Below are 18,994 nucleotides of genomic sequence, written 5' to 3'. Positions count from 1 at the left end.
CTCCACTCTAGCCCCTTGTCTGAGGGTTGGAGAATATCACCCCCCCAAAACATTTCACAACACAAACATGTTTTAAGGAGGGGATGCTTTGCAATCAATATCATGTAAATAAGCATACATCTTATTATACTTATAAATAAGTATAATTAAGTCTTTGGTTCAGCCAGTCAGTGGCAGATAGTATCTTATATCATAGCATATTGAGGCCTGGAGCAAGGACTGCATAATGCTCGTCTGTGGTTTTTTTTTTTTTTTAAACCTATAATCAATATATGCAAAGTATTTCAGGGAGATTTTAGAAGCTTTTTATTTGCTATGAAGGTATCCGTTTTGCAGCTGTTGGGTTCAATAGAGCAGAATTGGGAGTACTAGTATGGTGGTGGCGTGAGGCGTGCTGAGAAGTTTGTCTTATCCAACCAGATGGCAAGAGGTGCTTCAGGAATTCTCCACAGTAGATCCAGACCTGGATACAGATCTCTGCAAGATTGCTCTGCTCAATTGTGCATATCCCCCTTGAGGGGAGAAGTGTGTGTTTCTATGAGAGTGAAACATTTTTATTGTGAAATTCTTAAAGGCTACCAAAAAGTACAGCAAATGATATTGAAAGGACCTGTGTACCCTCTCCAAGCTTTGTGAAGCTTACATTTATAAGTACTTTAAAAAATAAATAAAATATTACAGAAACAAATGAAGCCCCTTTTGTATCCCTCTTTGAGCTTCTTGTACTTCCAACACCGGCTATAATGCCTCTAATAACGCCTTGAAATTGTTGTTGATCAGGCCCAGGTATGTTTTATATTTTTAAGTGCATATATGTGTATCCATAAACAACAGATCACATTTGTACATATTTTAAATTTTAATACAAACGGGACTATGACGATTTTTTTAAAAAAAAGATTTTATTTATTTATTTGACAGAGAGAGGTCACAAGTAGGCAGAGAGGCAGGCAGAGAGAGAGAGGAGAAAGCAGGCTCCCCGCTGAGCAGAGAGCCCGATGCGGGACTCGATCCCAGGGCCCTGAGATCATGACCCGAGCCGAAGGCAGCAGCCTAACCCACTGAGCCACCCAGGCGCCCCTGACGATTTTTTTTTTCTGTAACTTATTTTGGTTCAACATTATTTTTGAGGCTTACACATACTGATACATTCTAGTCCATGTTCTTTAACTGCTGTATAGTATTTCATTGTATGAATACCATAATCTAGTTCTCTGTTTTCCTGTTAATGGAATTTAGATTATGATTTAGATTTAGATTATGTTCACTACTAAAAACAATGCTCAACGAATATATCTCCTTGTGTATGTATATGTGTAGGGGTTTGGGGAGGCCCTTTAGAGCAGCTTTTCTCAGCTTAATAGCATTAAGCCCTGATGCCCTAAGGTATTCACTGTCTGGAATGAATTAACTTCTCCCCTGGACATCTAGAATGATACCAGATACATGTTATCCTTGGGAGAACTGAGAAAACAGTCACTCAGATTATTTTGTTTACGGCTTAACTCACTCGCAGCAGCCTCCTTTGAGAAAGACTGCCTTAAAGCGTGCATGTAGAAGCAGCATTGCTGGGTTCAAGGATAGGCATATGAGCCGGAAACCACTGGTTTCCACTAATATCTGTTCTTTCCTTCTTCCATTGTAATGGAATGGTAGATGGCTCATAGCTTCCCAGCTGATGATTGCATTTCCCAGTTTTCCTCTCACTTAGATGTGCCCATGTGACTATATTGTCACTAATAGAATGTGAATGGAAATGATGTGTGTTGCCTCCCTGCTGGTGCCTCAACACCAGGTCACACCTCTCCATATTCTCTGTTGCCTTCCTTCCACTTGGTGATTGGTGGGGCCAATGAGTAGAACAACTCTAGGAGCTGTATGTTGAAGCTGACCGAATCACCACCACCCTGGGTCTCCAACTGCCTGTGAGGAGCAGGACTACACAACTGATCTGGTATACTTAACTAAGACTTCTACTTATGAGAAAGATAAAATTGACTTTAATCCACTACACTTTAGGGGTCTGCTAGGGACCTAACAATAAAACCCTGTAGCCCATTTCCCATCTACTAAATATGGCCAAATTGCTCTTTAATGTGGTTCTATCGATTGATACCCATTCTGCCAGCAATGTGTGAAATATCCTGTTTTTCTAGATCCTTGAAAATAGTTGCTGGTGTCGAGTGCGTATGTTTTTCCATGAGATGGGCATAAAATAGTATCTCATTGCTCTTTTAACTATAATTTCCCTGATTAATTTCCTGATTGGGTGTCTTTACATGTTTGAATGGCTGCCCAGGGCTCCTTTACTATGGATGAAATTATTTGCCTATTTTCGTACTGGGTTATTTGCCATTTCTGATTGAGTTGTAGAAATTATTTGTACATTTTGTATAAAACATTTTTAGTTATAACTTGTGGTTTCACTTTTCACTTTATGGCTCTTGTACAGAAGTTTAAATTTTAATGTACTAAAAATGTATCAATCTTTCCTTTATTATTTGTTTTTGCAACTTGTTTTGGAACTTCTTTACTCCCAAATTCATAAAGATATTTCACATTTTCTTCTAAACGTTTTAAAGTTTTCCCTTTCACAGGTAGGCCTTTGATCTACCTGAAATTGATTTTTCTTGTGTGGGCTGATGTAATTCCCTGAGATTTTAAAAATACAGATAGCCAATTGTGCCAGCACTGTTTATCCAAACTTCTTCCTTTCCCTATTGATCTGTAATGTTTTCCGGGTCACAATTGATCTGTACTGTTTTCTCCGTCACAGTTCATGTTTACATATATGCATGAGTCTGTTTCTAGCCTTTTTGTTCTGTTGCATTGGCCTATTAATCCATCCTTAGACAGGAACACCGTGTTAATTAATTCAGCTTTATGAATTAGCTAGTTGCATAAAGCTGAACAATTCACTTTACTTTCTTCTTCTTCTTTTTTTTAATCTCCAAAATGGAAAATATATATCTACACAAGGTGTTGTTATGGAGATTAAAAGAAACAAGAATTTCGGGTAAAGCACCACATACAGAGTAGGCTAACTCAGCAGAAGAGTAGTGATGTTAAGATCCTGTTGAAGGTACTGATCAAACACAAAGAGACATACTGTGATCAATCTCTTTGGGAACCCCAGTTTGATTTCCAAAAGGAGTTGGCACACTGTATCTAAGGCTCTTGTTATTCTAGAACCCGCAATCCTCGCCTTTTATTCTCTAGAAACCAGGTAGCACAAGATCATGGGAAGGCCAATAGGATAAAAGTGAGAAAGGTGATAGTGCAGAATGCAGGGTCGAATCCTGAGCAAACAATCCTAAAATGTTAAGTGCCGTAAGAGAGATTTGGGGCTGGTCGGTCGCTGATGACCTTCACGGTGTTTTCTGGTGCATGAATGGCCGCACACCGTCGCGTCCGTCCTGCCGCGAACACCGAGCTGCCCGCCCACACAGACCTCCTGTCAACCCTCCCGACCACCCACTGGGGCACACGGCCTCAGAGAAAATTCCAGACCGGCTCGCAGCAGCTCTGAAAGGGACGGTGCAGAGCCAGGAGCGCGGTGGAAAGGAGGAGCACCCTACACCTCCTCCAGGGCTTCTGTGGCGCTTCTGGGAAATAGAGTCCTTTGCAGTGTGTTAAGCCTCGGGCTCCTGGAAGGGGGACTACAATTCCCTTCAGGCTCGGGGAGCCTTTGTGCAGCACGCATGCGCAGTCTAGCGGCCAATGCCGCTATAAAGGCTTGTTTTGCTCCGGGGCTGATGCTCGGGAGCGTGGTCGAGTGGCCGGTACGGCCGCCCTGGAGCCGGGGTACAGGTAGGTAGCTGCTACCGCCGCGCCCCTTACATCTCCCTTGGTTGTCACGGGGGTCACCCCTGTGTTTTCCGTCCGTGGGTGGCGGGCTCGGGTCGGGGATAAGAGCAGTTCGGGAGAAACCGGAGACCCGATAAGCGCAGCCTGGCCTCCTTCAGGTCTCCCGCTGCCCTTCATTGGGACGCAACCCCCGAGGTCTGGTGGCGTGATCCTGGCGTCGCAAGGCAGGTAGGGTGGGATGAGTGGTTCGGGAGCGCTGGCTACATTCCCGGCTGCGGCCACCAGGGGGTGCTGCGCCCGCGGCCCGTGGGTGTGGGTCGCGGTGGCCTCCTCAGGCCCGAACTCGCGGTGGGAACGCCCTAGGGTCAGGGCGTCCCAGGCGAGGCTGGCCGGGGAGAAGCCCCTATCCTCATGGTTGTGGGGAGGGCTGCCTGGGGCACCCCCGCTCAAGCCGCACACCGGCGACTCTGAGCTGCCAGCGACCTTAGAAGTCATCCTTTCGTTTTTTTGCGAATGGATAAATGGAGCTTTATGACAGAAGTACGCACAGCAAACCCAGGGCAGAGCCCAGCATGGAACCACAAAATCTCTTAGCTGTCATCAGTGTCTTTCCACTTCCACCCGTCAAAGCCTCACGTTGCTTTGTGTTTATTGCACGAGGGTCATCTGGCTTCGGCACAGCAGTGGGGAGGCAGGAGGCAGCTGGGCACGGGAATGATTGGCAAAGTTTCAGAAGGTTTTGAAGGGAGAGATGGGTAGGTTGTAAAGGGGTCTGGCGCCTAAGGGAGCGGTGCGGAATGTTGGAGGCACAAGCGGGTGGCAAATCGCTTCAGGTCTTGTGCAGCCGCAGGGCCTCAATGAGATTCCTGAAGTTGGATACCTAAGGAATGTTGTCACGAAGGCAATTTGGAGACACCCGTCTGGCTAGTTACGGTTCTTGTAATCCTGTGGACTCCCCCCCGCCCCCCAGTGCAGTTTCCTCTGCATCACTGTGCAGGGAGAAGGTCCACACTTTACCACTGGAAGGAGAGCCTTGATAAACAGGGCAGCTGACCCAGTGGCCTCCGCTCTATTGATTTTGAGTCTGGGCACTTCTTTGGGGTTCTCCCACTTTGGTTATTCCGCTAGTGCCATTGTAGAGCTCTGACTCAAACGTGAAAAAAAAAAATCCTTTCCTTTTTTCCTTTCTTGATAGCTGAGGCAAGTTAGCATTTAAATACAACTTTTGAGCAACTGTGAGGGAGAACAGAGGAAAATAGGGAAATACACGTAGAATCCAAAAGAGTCAGGACTAGGGATCCTTTGTCAGTTTATTCCTACAACCTATCAGGATTCCTAGCTCTTGGGCCTCCGTGTGGGGTGCCCTGTCTTACAACCCTGGGAAGATGCAACCCTCCTTATGTTCAAGGCCAAGAGATAGTAACTTTGTGCCTACTCAAGGCCTGCCTACTCTCATGGCTGTGCCTCTTTTCCCAGGAAATTAAAGAAGCAAGAGTGTTAGAGGTAATGGAAGACTGCTTCCCCACCCCCCACCCCCACCCCGACATAGAATAACTTGAAATAAAGTGACTGGAACGAACTTTGGTTATGGCGAGTTCTTAGATGATTGAGATGTGCTTTATGTTCTTCTTGACACGGCTTTTGAGATTGTGAATTAGTTTGGTGGTGTCCCTTTCAAACTCACTTCCCTCCTCCTGCCTTTTTGCAAAGGAGGACTAATCTTTTCAGCTTCCACATAATCAGCTGCATTAGGGAACCTTTTGAGAGGAAGGTTGGACTTCTGTGATCCGCCTAACGAGAAGGATTACTCTGATCTGTGCGACAGTGGGGACACTGGCAGGTGCCAGATCTGTTTATAGTTTAGGCTTAACGAGGTCTCAGTGACGTGATTGCTGTGCTCTTGGTTGTAAGCTGGTGTTTTTTATGGTGCCATTTGTCCTTGGACAAGGTGACTTTTTTGTTGTTGTTGTTGTTAAGATAAGTAATTTGGCATTATCAATTGAACCAGACTTCTGAAAGACCAGAAGTCAAGATATTTGTGCGTTGGAAGCACGTCTGTATAGAGGAGATTTAGTCCTCTTTCATTTAGTAAGTATTCTCCCTTTCTCTGATATCTTAAAAAATGAATTGTAGCTGTCAGAATTTTGTCCGCAGAGTAGTGCTTTTCAGACAGTGATAAGTAGGAATTTATGGAGTCCAAAAGGCTACACTTCTTTAATTGTTAGCGAGGCTGGTTTGAAAGGTGTTTTCTCAGCTTGTATCTGGGAAACGTTGAACCATTTCGGAGTGGGAAGAATGTTTTCAAGGGGAATGTGTGTGCTTTATTTTCTCAGAAGCAACCAGAGTTGATACAGGATATTGATTAAAGGGAGGCAGGCAAGCTGGGGTTTAGAATGGAGTTTCAGGTAGATACTAGGTAAGATTTTGTAGGACAGGATGGGGAGTTTGTTTTTGTTACTGTATTTTAATAACAGCTTTGTTGAGGTATGATTTATATACCATGAAATGCACCCCTTTAAAGTATACAACTCAGTGTTTGGGTAGCACGTTCACAGGTTTGTGCAACTGTCACCACTGTCTAATTCTAGAACCCTTTCAGTGGCCCAAGAGGAATTTGTTTGTGAAGTTAAGATGCAGTATTGATTTTTTTTTTTTAAAGATTTATTTATTTGTTTTTTTGACAGAGAGAGAGAGATCACAGGTAGGCAGAGAGAGAGAGAAGAAGGGAAGCAGGCTCCCTGCTGAGCAGAGAGCCCGACTCGGGACTCCATCCCAGGACCCTGAGATCATGACCTGAGCCAAAGGCAGCGGCCCAACCCACTGAGCCACCCAGGTGCCCAGATGCAGTATTGATTTGTATTGTATCCATGTAACTTCATGGAGCTTTAACATCAGCTGGGGCGCCTGGGTGCCTCAGTGGGTTAAAGCCTCTGCCTTGGCTCAGGTCATGATCCCAGGCCTCTCTGCCTACTTGTGATCTCTGTCAAATAAATAAATTAAATCTTAAAAAATAAAATAACATCAACTAATCTATTACTTGATTATAAAAATGCAGGCTGGGATATCATTGGTAGAATAAGTGCTTTGTGAGTTTTCATTTAATGACATTTAGTAGGAGGAATGATACCCATTGTAAAATTACGGAGTTTGTAATGCTTGTAACAGACTTAAAAGCCTTTTTTTTTTTTTTTAAGACTTACCTATATGCTCTATACATTGGGTTTAAGCTTAGTTGAAGGGGGCAGTCTTTCTTTATTGGTGTGTTTATTTTTTTCTAATCTTTCTTTTCCCCCCTTAGAGGTGGGAAGTGATAATTCTTGATTCTACTACACTGGAATTTTTTTCTTTCAAAAATGAAATGGCACTTGAAACATTTCTGAAAAATTATTTTTCATAGATATAATGGTAAGAAAACATTAATGCTTTTGTCCCCCCCCCATTTTATTTATTCATTTGTTTGTTTATTTAATCTCTACACCCAGTGTGCGGCTGGAATTCATGACCCTGAGATCATGAGTCACATGCTCTTCCAACTGAGCCAGCCAGGTGCCCCCCTTTCTTCCTATTTTAAAGTACTTTTGCATATGCTTCAGCACAACTTAGGAAATACCTTCCCTTGATGAAATTTTAAAAAGTTTTGAAAATTATTTTTCAAGTTCTGGTATCCTTAAAGTGCAGTGTTCTTCCTTGGTGGATTTTTTTATTTCAGAAATTCTCAAGTGAAACCAAAAGTCTGTGAGCCCTGGCATCTCCATTCAGAGAAGATGAAGGATATCGACATAGGAAAAGAGTATATCATCCCCAGTCCTGGTTATAGAAGTGTGAGGGAGAGAACCAGCACTTCTGGGCAGCACAGAGAGCGCGAGGACTCCAAATACAAGAGAACTCGGCCGGTCAGTATTTCCTTTCCTGAATCCCTTTTCTAACCTGCTTGCTGCACTAGACCGTACCTTCTTTCTTCCTTTAATGCTTCATTAAAAAGAAGTTTCATTTTTGTTATTGGCTTTAGGTCACTGATAAGAATTTACAGGTGCACGTGAAGGAGGAGAGGTTGGCTTCAGCCTCCCACCTGTTCCTCTGAGTTCTCTCTCTGGCTTACACTGCCTTTGGTGCCTTCTGGAAAGGCTTTGCTTAAGGGAGGTCAACTTGTAGGGATGGGGGTGGGGATGCTGGGGAGGGAGCAGAGGGAATACAAACCATTAACCTTCAGGCATATACTTACCGCCCCCCCACCACCACCTCTGTTGTCTGTGTTTAAAGGTGAATTGTTTGGAAGGACTCATTCAGATTTCAGAGTACTGGAGCAATTCTAGATTGTTGTAGTATAACCCTTAAGTTTTCTGAGGAAATCCATGAATGTGAAGGAGTCTTTAGATGAGAATCTAGTTTTCTCCAAGGGAAATAATGAAATATACATTTTAAATCGGAAGAAATGTCTTTCTTCTGAAACAAAAAAAATCATACCTTTTCTTCAATTGCAAAAGTAACTAATAAGGAAGAATGGGGATAATTGGGTTAGGAAGGTAAGGTTTGTGTTCCTGTATTTCTTATGTGCAAATTTGAGAATCATATGAACTTCACAGCTGACACTGGAGTTTCATTAGCCTGACATTATCTGTCCCTCTTCAGTATGAAAGCTTTTGCCTTATTAATCAACATTTCTCACTGATCGGTGTTTTCTGTCTGCACTGTGTATTACACAGTGCTTTCTCATTCAGGCTTAACTTCGGAGAAGCATAGTCAGAGTGATCACTGTCAGATCCTTAGAGTGCCAGTTTTGTAACTGATTTTTATCATTTGGCTAGGCCTTATATTAAACATTTATTGACTATCTTCTGAGAGCTAGGCACTGTTAGGATAGCTCTTATCTCTGGTGAAAGTCACAGAGGTAGCATTGGAGCCAGGCTTGGAAGGATGATTGGGTGGCGATATTTTCAAGCTATTGTGTCATCTGTGCTTTATGTTTATGAATAAAATGCTTTTGATGGTGGAACCTAACTCACGGGATCACTGAGGATTAAATGAGATGATACCTACAAAATGCCTCATAGCCTATGCTCGGTAAATGTTAGATCTGAAAACTAGTAGTCTAGAGCTTAAGATGTGAAAGAAAATTCTGCATGCCATGCTAGGGAAACTTACTATGACCACTGGGGAGCTCTTAGAAGTTATTGAGGAGGGTCAATACAAAGACATTCCATGGACACTTTATCCAGCTTCCCCCAATGGTAACTTCTTGCATCACTGTAGTACAGTATATCAACATTGATATAACCGTATACCTTATTAAGACTTAACTGGTTTTGGCGCGCCTGGCTGGCTCAGTCAGTTAAGCATCTGCCTTAAGCTCAGGTCATGATCCCAGGGTCCTGGGATCAAATCCCACATCAGGCTCCCTGCTCACTGGGGAGTCTTCTTCTCCCTCTCCCTCTGCCCCTCCCTCAACCCCCTTGTGCTTGCTCTCTTTCTCTCTCTCAAAAGTAGATAAATCTTAAAACAACAACAACAAAAAGACTTAATTGGCCTTAGAGTTTTGTGGGTACTGGTTTGTGTGTATATAGTCTGTGCAGTTTTTTCCACATGTGTAGATTTGTGTGACCACTACCTCGCAGTCAGAATACACAACAGTGCCGTCACCGGCATCTCTCATGCCACCCTCACCTTCCTCACAGCCACCTTCCTCCTCCCCCCTACCCAGACAACCTCTAATCTGTTCTCTGCCTCAGTAACTTTGTCATTTTTAAAAAAGATTTTATTTATTATTTGAGAAAGAGAGAGAGAAAGAATGAGAAGGGGAAGGGTCAGAGGGAGAAGCAGGCTCCTTGCTCAGCAGGGACCCTGGTTGGGGACTCGATCTTCGGACTCCAGGGTCATGACCAGAGCTGAAGGTAGTCACTTAATCAACTGAGCCACCCAGGCACCCAGTGATTTTGTCATTTTAAGAATGCTATATAAATGGAATCACATAGTATGTAGCTTTTGAGATTGGCTCTTTACAGTGTGCATAATTCCCTTGAGATCCATGTACTTTGTTATGTGTATCAGAACTTTCTTTTTGTGAGTAGCATTCCTGTCACAGATAGTTTTTTCCTTGTAACGGGGAGTACTGTTCCATACTACAGAGGAAACACAGTCTGTTTAACCATTCATTTGTTGAGGGACATTCTGGATTCTTTCTGGTGTGTAGCTGTTATAAATAAAGCAGCCTTGAACATTTGTATATAGGATTTGTGTGAGTAAGCTTTCATTTGTTTGGATAAATGCCCAGGAGTGCAGTTGCTGGGTCATATGGTAAGTGCATGTTTAGTTGTATAAGAAACTTCAATACTTTTTTCCAGGGTGGCTCTATACACTTTTACATTCCCACCAACAATATAGGAGCGATCCTGTTTCTCGGCATTCCTGCCAGTATTGGGCATTATCAGTATGTTATCTGAGCCATTCTGATAGGTATGTCTGATACCTCATTGTAGTTTTCATTTGTGTTACCCAATCGCTAATGATATGTGCTGAGAAGGGATTTTTAAGACTTGATTTTTATCTTAAGAAGATTAGTTTTGAGACAGTGTGGGAAAAAAACCCAGATAGGAGGGAGAGACAAAATACAGGGAGCAGCCAAGAGGCTCCTAAACCAGTCCCCTTTAGAGAGGCCAGAGGTCTGTGTCCAAGCCTAATAGGGAGGATGTAGGAGAGGGGTGATACTTAGGGGCATCTCTGAAGAAGAAGGAAGTATTGGGAGGTATGGGATTGGTAGCAAGAATTTAAAAGTATGAATCCCCAAACTTCACCCCAAGAAGAAGAATAGTAAGAATTTATGAATCCCCAAACTGACATATGGGAAGAGAAGAAGATTCAGGAGGTGAAAATGGGTTTGCTCTGAGCATGTTGAATTTGAGCCTGTCCAGATATCAGTAGGTAGGTAGAGCACAGGCAAAAAAAAAAAAAAAAAAAAAGTCATCAGTGTTTCCATGTAGGTGAAACCTGGGGAGTGAGCAAGCTTGCCCAAGGTTGGCTGATAAAAAAGCAGAAAGAGTGGGAACCTGGGAAGCTACTGTGTGGTCTGGTGAAATTTCTGGGGCCAGGGTACCTGTCCAGGTGATAAGAGTAGAACTGACGTTAGGCAGCAGTGGTGGCAACCCAGCTTCTTCTCTACAGCGGGGAAGAACTGGAAATAGGGATACTGTTGTGCCTTTTGTCCCCTAAATTATTAAGTCAGCTGCCAGACAGGAAGTTTCCTTCATGTGATCGAGTCTTATCTTGAAACAGGAAGGTTAAACCATTTTGATAAAATTTTAGGAGTCCATGTGAATTTCATTTTCATTATCCTTTCATGTTTCATGATTTGAGTACTGTTTTCATGATTTTTATCTTATCCTTTGTACCCTGTGAACTTTTTTTTAGGCAAAGCATTTCTTTTTTTTTAAGATTTTATTTATTTCTTTGATAGAGAGATCACAAGTAGGCAGAGAGGCAGGCAGAGAGAGATGGAGAAGAAGGCTTCCTGCTAAGCAGAGAACCTGATGCAGGCCTCGATCCCAACACCCTGGGATCATGACCTGAGCTGAAGGCAGAGGCTTAGCCCACTGAGCCACCCAGGCACCCATGTATTTCTTTTAATCTACTGGGTTTCTTTTTGCTCAGTCTTGACCAGAGCAATAAAATCACAGGTTTATGCAGCCTGGTTTTTATATACATTAAAATGAATGTGTAACTATCAAATGTTTTTAAAAGTTCTCATACTACCTAGAATCTTGAATATTACCTGTCAAAACCCCAAATTTCCTAAACATGTTTATCTTGAACTTGTCTCATATGTTAGCGGTTTGCTGACAGAACCAGCAAGATGATAAAATGTTTCTGGTTCAGAGATGGTATAAAAACGGATAATTTAAGTAGTTGGGAAGCAGGATGGCTGTGTAAACATGTATTTTCTAAAAAAATGTAAGCAGCTAATTGGTTAGAAATTACAATTTCAGGGGCGCCTGGGTGGCTCAGTGGGTTGGGGCCTCTGCCTTTGGCTCGGATTGTGATCCTAGGGTCCTGGGATCTAGCCCCACATTGGGCTCTCTGCTCAGTGGGGAGCCTGATTCCTCCTCTCTCTCTGCCTGCCTCGCTGCCTATCAAACAAATAAATAAAATCTTAAAAAAAAAAAAAAGGAAATTACAATTTCATGTCATAGGATCATAACTATCATTTCTCTATTAGTTGTTAAGGAGGAAATCTGGAATAGGACCTCTCAGTTGCCAGGTATCCATCAGAAATTAAAAAACAGCCCCTCCACATAACGAAAGAAAGGATCCTTCTGTGGCTCTTATTTCTTTTTATGCACCTCCATTAGCCTTTCATGGGTTCAGTTGACATGGAAATGTGAAACTGTGTCAAACCATAAGTCAGAAGCAAAGCACCCAGAAACAAATTCTGATTTTGAACAGGCCAGTGATTTTTTCCTCTCAAGCTTTAAGCAAAGTTGCAGAGTACACAGTTTGCCTATTTCTTTGTGCTGTGACCAAATCTTTCTTTTGGAATACCCGTTGGGAAAACTGCTCTCATCAGTCACATCTTCAGATAGTCGTGTCCTATCAGCTTAGAGATAATTAAGGTAAAATCAGTCATCTTCACCCTTCACCTTGTTTAGGACTAATAAGTGAATGCTGGTGGCCACGCACGATTTGAGGCTGAGGAGACATCCTTGAATCCTGAGGTGTGTACGGGCGTCCCTTCTGCTGCTGTTAGTTTTTTGAGCCTAAGGACTAAGCTTGGCATTAGGCTGGCATTAGTTGAACCCACATGAAGATCATGTCTAGACTGCTCCTTAACCCTGACTTAACCCTGTGTTTGAAACAGACTCTCCTGGCTCCTTTTTTTTTTTTTTTTTTTAAAGATTTTATTTATTTGACAGAGAGAGATCACAAGTAGAGAGAGGAAGGAGCGGGCTCTCTGCTAGGCGGGGACTCGATCCCAGGACCCCGAGATCATGACCTGAGCTGAAGGCAGAGGCTTAACCCACTGAGCCACCCAGGCAGCCCCCTGGCTCCTTTTCTTACAACTGCATTCAGTATATACTTGGACATCACTAATACCACAAGCCCTGGTTGGTTTGTTTGAAGATGTGATGTTTATTCATCTTTTATTCAGCAGTCTCCAAGATGCACACACATTCCTGAACAAAGTGGGCTGGAGCAGATGAAGAGAAACTGACGGGGGGACCTGCCTGTCCTGATACACAGAATGTGAAACTCCTAGACATGTACCTAGATGACTGTAATTTTGGTGCTGTGGAAATTAGCAAGAAGGAAAGAATGCTTTGGTCTCCGAGGTCAGGGAAGACTTTAGGAGGAGGTGGCGCCGATTGGAGACTTTAGGAATAGGGAGAATGTGGAGGAATGAAGAACTGGCAGAAGAAATCTGTGGATAGGGAGGAGGAAGCCCTGTTGGCTTTATGCATGAAGTGTGGACTCGCAGATGTAGGGGGATGGGTCCGCGAGTTTCCGATGCTGTGTGTGTTCTTGAATAATGGGCCAAAGAGTTTGGATTTTAGTTGCTTTAAGTTAAAACTTAAGCAGAAGCAGGACAAAGCTGTTTGATACTTCTCTAAGCTTTTTTATCGTGGTGGTTGTTTTTGCTTGAGGCTCTCAGGCCAAAGCCAAGGGTGACTTGTTTTTCACAAGCATGTCTAATCTAGGAAAAGAGGAAGAATGGAAATAAGCAGAAGTTAACTCATATGCCATTATGACTGCTCACTCTTTTTTTCCCTTTTCTCAAAAGCGCACCAATGGTGAAATTTTCTTTCTACCAAGTTAGAATATTCTGCTGGTAGAAAAGGTAGCAAAGCAAGTACCCATAAAGTCCATTGACCTTCACTTGTGTTTCCTTTAGTTCTGTGTTAGACTGACCCTCTAGCCTTGGTTGGAGTTTTCATAATTAATGATTTGAAGTATTTTGGTGAGCTGAAGTTATATCCCAGGGCTCAAGGATGTGAGTCTAATCTCTTACCAAGAAATGTGATTCTAAGGCATATTATTACGAATGAATTGTGGTCTCAATATACACTCTTTGCAACTTCTAGAAGATTACAGCAGAAAACAGATCACCATTAACCCCTCTACCTAGCAGCAATGACTGTTACAAAGTAGTTTCGTCTAGTACATTACACTTTCAGAGATTTGAACTCTGAATTCAGCTTTTCTGTATGGACTAAGGGTATGTGAATTTAACCTATGCCCTTGTGTTTTCAGAGTTAAGAATATTACCTGGGAGTCCACTTGCTGTTAAGAAGGAGAAGCAGGATGAAGGAGATTAGTATTTGCAGTCTCTGCATTCTTTTTCTCTTGATTGGTACTCAGTGACTCAGCAGATTTTCTGGGCAGTCAGTGATAGGATGACTAGGAACACCTGCTCCCCCCCCTTTCCCTGTAGGCATCTATAAAGCTTTATAAAGCTCTGTCCGGGTGTGATACGGTGATCTGGCATGGTGCCAGGTGTTGGTTTCCAATAGCAGCCCAGAGTCCTCTGGCGGAGATGACAACAGCTCTGTCATTGGTGTAGAGCCCCAGTGGCTTTCCTGCGTGGTGAAATGACTCTACAGAGCCGTGGGTCTCCGGAGGTTGGCCTGCTGCCGCGATCAGGAGCCCTTTCTGCTGTCTGCAGTAGGGCTGCTGCCTGCTGCTTTCCTAGGAAATGCTGCTTCAGGCAAATAAATATAGCCTGTTGGCCTGAGTTAAAGGAGCTTTCTGCCAAAAGGGAAGAAAAGTATTGGAACAGTTTCCTGTATGTTAAGCAGCTTTAAATATCTGAGTCTTTATTTTGTTAAGATATATAATTGGGACGTTACAAATGGTTAATGAAAACTTGTTCAGTGAAATCTTGGTTCTGCTTTTAGGTAGCCTTCTGCTAAGGCTTTCTTTCATGTCTTACCTTTTTTTTTTCCTTTTCTCTTAATAAAAATAAGAAATAAAAAGGTCAATGCCGGGAACAGAAACAGGGCCTCCAGAAGTCTTTGCAATGATCAAACCTGTCAATATCAAAATGACAGATTAATGTGAAGTTAATTCGGTACACTGAAATTCACTAATTAGCAGAATTAAGCTTGTCTGTCCTTTCCCTTCTTATCCTCTTTTTAGGGAGTTAGTCTGTTTAGTTAATTAGATCTTTATATATGTTTTAATTATTTAAGATTATTTTGTAAATTAGCAGTTCAAGAAATCGGCTTAATTCTCCTTAGATATCAGATGAGAACTTCCATTTACTGAAGCAGAAACGGTGTTGAGCAAACACTTGGTTTTCTTAAATGTTGTGTTCTCGAAGTAGAAAAAGAGTGAGGCTGCCCCAGTCTTCACTTTTGTGTTTGCTTCTCACCCTCGTCAGGGGTTGCTGCTTGCGCTGCAGGGTGGGGTCACGTGACAGAAGCACTAAGCATTGGTCGTGGGTGTACGCGTGGTACTAGGCACTGAAGGAAGTTTTATCTACAAATTATACTTTGGATTTTTTTTTTTTTTTTTAAAGCTAAAGCCTGGCAGTCTTGAAGAGATTTTGTGAAATGCCAAAGAGCAAAACTCTACTTTCTAAATCTAATTCTCAGCCTAGGCTGCATATTAAAATCACCTGGAGAACATTAAAAACCATGCCTCTGCAGGGCCCTATCCCAGAACTATTAAACAGTCTCTGGAGTAGCACTCAGGCAGGCATCCGTGTTGTTTTAAAGCTGCCGTGGTGATCCAGATGTGTAGCCAGCACAGAGAGCCTCTGCTGTAGATCTCACGGAATAAAATTTCTTCTTATCTCCTCAGCCAGTGGGGCTCCCAAGTGTTTCCTGTAAGAAAACTTTTTTTCTCCCTTGGTTCATTTTCAGTTTAATCCTTTGAGACCTTATCATTGTAATAACAACATTAATCTCACACCCCAGCATAATAGGAACTTCGAATAAGTTCCTTGGAATTAAGCTTATGAAACAAGTGAAAACCCTCCAATTCCTGCGGATTACTAGAAGATGCTAGATTATGAGCTGTAGGAAAATATCTGTTTACCATGAAGTTGGTGTTAAGTTCTATGCAGTGGTCTTCTGGATGAACTCATGAAGGTTGCCTTCTAGAATTTTGCTATCCCTCTGAAGTGGCCACTCATGTGGAAGTTCTTAAGGAAAGAGCTGACGATAGTCAAGATCATGCTCCTAATCCATTTCAGTAATGATGGGATGAGAACTGGGAGAGGAGATGTCCTTGGTCGTTCTCTTTGTCTTGTTCGAGGTGGGGAGGATGGCAATGCCTGAAGTCAGTTGGTCTTGGGAGAGTATCACATTTTCAATTTCTTTTCTAATTTAAAATAAGATTTTAATTTCTTTTTAACTTAATTTTTAAGATTTTGAGTCTCTTGATCATATAAGAGTTCCCCTTAGTAAATTTGTCTGTCTAGATGTTTGTCATAAAGGCCTCTACAGGGTAGAAAAGCTTTTTCTCAGGCCAGAAAGGTTTCTAAGAGGCTGCCCTTTCCGAGTCTATGTTAAAATCTTGTGAATTAAAGGAGAGGAGGGGGAGAATGGGCTGTAGGATCTGAGGCCCATCTTTTCTGAGGTGCCCCAAGTCCTGCTGTTTCTGTGGGGTGTGCCAGACGGGAGTGGTGCAGCCTTTAATCCCCTTGGAAGCCGAGAGGCGCCTCTGCGCTGCTAGTCTGTTCCTGCGCTCCCTGCGTTCAGGAACAACTTGGATGAGTCCTCAGCCGCCGGGTTTAGGAAGGCTGCCCCGCTGTTGTCCTGCTGTCAGGAAGGGATTGTGCAGCCTGGGGAACGATTTCTGGCCCCTGGTATCTTGTCCCCGGGGCCTCCATGCAGGGCTAAGCCCACAGTTGCCTTGTCAGCAGACGTTCTGCTCTGGCAGCCTGTTCAAATGAGACAAACGAGTTAAGCGGCGGCCATGCTGTGTGATAGGTGCGGCAATGATCCCAGCCGTGGGGATGGTGCCAGTGTGCCCCTCGGAGGGCAAGTCTCTTGTGCAAGGATCTCCCTTTGCTTATGCATCAGATTGTCCTTGTTTCACTCAGCCGATGGACATGAATATGACTGTGTGTCTCCCTGACCTTTATTTGATTTCGTGGACCCCTTTGAGCTCCCCAGAACGCCCCCCCCCACCATTGTGCTCCATCAGCATCGCCTTAGTAGGGCAAAAAATGCTCAGCATCTCCTAGCTACATAATCCTTGGGAAGATATAAGTGGTGGTAGTATTTCCTGCTTTCATGTTTCTCAGCTCCCAGATCAAGCAGTATTTTTCCCTTTGGAATGAATCTGCTGCTGCAGCTGCCTTTCTCTGGCCGAGTCATCTGGCCGTGGAGAGCCTTTTGGTCTGCAGTGCGTGTTAAGAGAAATAAAGAGAAATGGGTGCCTTTACCCACTCTTTAGAGAAACTTTAAAGAGTTACTTCTAAAAAGAATTTAAAGTACTGTAACATAACAAGTACATCCCCCAGATCAGCACAGGTGAAATCCTAACTAGGTGAACTGGTTAGCCATGTAGGGCTACCCGAGCACCACTGACATTTTGGGACCAGAGAATTCTTTCGGGGGGGGGGCGGGGGGGTTCTGTGCCTCGTAGGATGTTCTGCAGCATCCCTGGCCTCTGCCCGCTGGGTGCACAGTTGTGACAGAGATGGCTCCAAACATTGCCAGATGCCCCCAGGGCAAGAAAAATCATCCTCCTATGTCTACAGGTTAAGGGTTCAGTCCTACAAGACTGCCCTCCACCCCACAACCTCAGATGCCAGTCGCAAGCCCCAGGTTGTTTGTTCCCTATATTTCTGACCGACTGGCTACAGATGGGAGGTTCCAACAACTTTCTCCTTAAATTTCTTTTAATTTGCTAGAGCATCTCACAGAAAGAACTCAGGGAGACACTTATGTTTATCAGTTTATTAAAGGATATGATAAAATATATGAACAGCCAGATGAAGAGAAACACAGGGCAAGATAGGGGAAAGGGCATGGACTTCTAGGTGCTCTAGTCTCTTCAAATCTCCATGAGTTCACCACCCTGGAAGCTCTCCAAACCTAGTCTTTTTGAGTTTTTAATAGAGATTTCATTACATAGTCAATATTGACAAAGTTATTGGCCATTGGCTGATTCAACCTACAGCCCCGTGGTGGGGGGCAAGACTGAAAGTTCCAACCCTTTAATCACATGGTTGGTTCTCTCAGCAGTCAGTCCCCAACCTTGGATGGAGTCCAAAAGTCTTTCATTAAGACTATAAAAGACACCTTTATCACTCTCAGCACTTAGGAAGTTCTAAGGGGTTTTGGAGCCGTGATCCAGTAAGTGTGGATGAAGACCAAACATATATGAAAATGTATTTTGGTTATCTGAGTCACCAAATATATATATCTCTTATAAATCACAGTGCCACAGAGGGAAATCTGAATCTCAATTAATTCGCCTTTGATCTGTTACTTGTTTGTCCCACCAATATTCACTGAATCATATTTCTCTACCCTGTTATATTATTTACGTTTTCATATAGTACACCCTTATGGCTTGAATATAGTAATTGCTTTCTCTTGGTTCATTTCCATTTTTAATTCATCAACCTTAGAATGTTGATAGCTCACTTTAAAGAATGTTAATATGGTATGATCAATTTATTTTTACCTTTGAAGAGACATAATTTTTTTTCCTGGCATGTTTGGCCAGGTAAGCTTTTTTGGGAAGCCTAGGGAGAGAAGTTAGGCCAGTAGAACAGTTAGAAGGATAAGACATCTGTGCAGTTACTGGAGGGTGGTATAAGGATGATTTTATTTTATGTTTCAGTGTAAGTCTGTAATGTATGTATCTTAACATCTGTTTACCTTTGGTTTAAAAATAATCAGGAAGTACATTTTTGCAATTAGGTAAAAGCTTATTTACATTCTGGTGTTCTAATCATGTCTTTGTGACTTTGACTTTGGAAACTACCATTTGCTTATCATGGAGATTAGTTGAGAGAGTTAGAGAGTCATAGTTTATTTTAATCTGATACTCCTCCTGGGGAAAAGAGGAGAGCTGACTGTAAAGGTACATTTGAGGTCATCTTGTACAGTACGGTTTATTTGCTTGTTTTTTTCTTTGAAAGGAAAGTAGCATAGTAATTAAGAGCCTTGGCTCTGGAGCCTGGATTCAGATCCCTGCTGCTACTTAACATCTAAGTGCCTCCCTTTCCTCAGCTGTAAAA

The 18,994-nt window shown here is 42.9% G+C and overlaps 1 protein-coding gene across 5 annotated transcripts in view; it reads left to right on the top strand.

Moving 5' to 3' along the window:
- The first annotated feature begins 3,689 nt into the window (after window positions 1-3,689).
- ABCC5 (ATP binding cassette subfamily C member 5) overlaps window positions 3,690-18,994 on the top strand; it is an 88,045-nt gene continuing 72,740 nt past the window's right edge. For 4 of the 5 annotated variants that reach the window (XM_004745106.3, XM_013052567.2, XM_013052566.2 and 1 more), the window contains exons 1-2: window positions 3,690-3,810; window positions 7,517-7,700. In XM_004745106.3, the coding sequence (XP_004745163.1) occupies window positions 7,572-7,700 (129 nt within the window). In that variant the 5' untranslated portion in view covers window positions 3,690-3,810; window positions 7,517-7,571. Of the gene's footprint in view, window positions 3,811-5,786; window positions 5,896-7,516; window positions 7,701-18,994 lie in introns of those variants that run through there. The other variant, XM_045088675.1, reaches the window with a different exon arrangement.

This window comes from Mustela putorius, unplaced genomic scaffold, assembly GCF_011764305.1.
Source record: "Mustela putorius furo isolate JIRA1106 unplaced genomic scaffold, ASM1176430v1.1 tig00003834_pilon_pilon_pilon, whole genome shotgun sequence".
Taxonomy (NCBI): Eukaryota; Metazoa; Chordata; class Mammalia; order Carnivora; family Mustelidae; genus Mustela; species Mustela putorius.
Note: the sequence above shows the minus strand (reverse complement) of the source record. Positions and strands in the feature narration are given on the sequence as shown.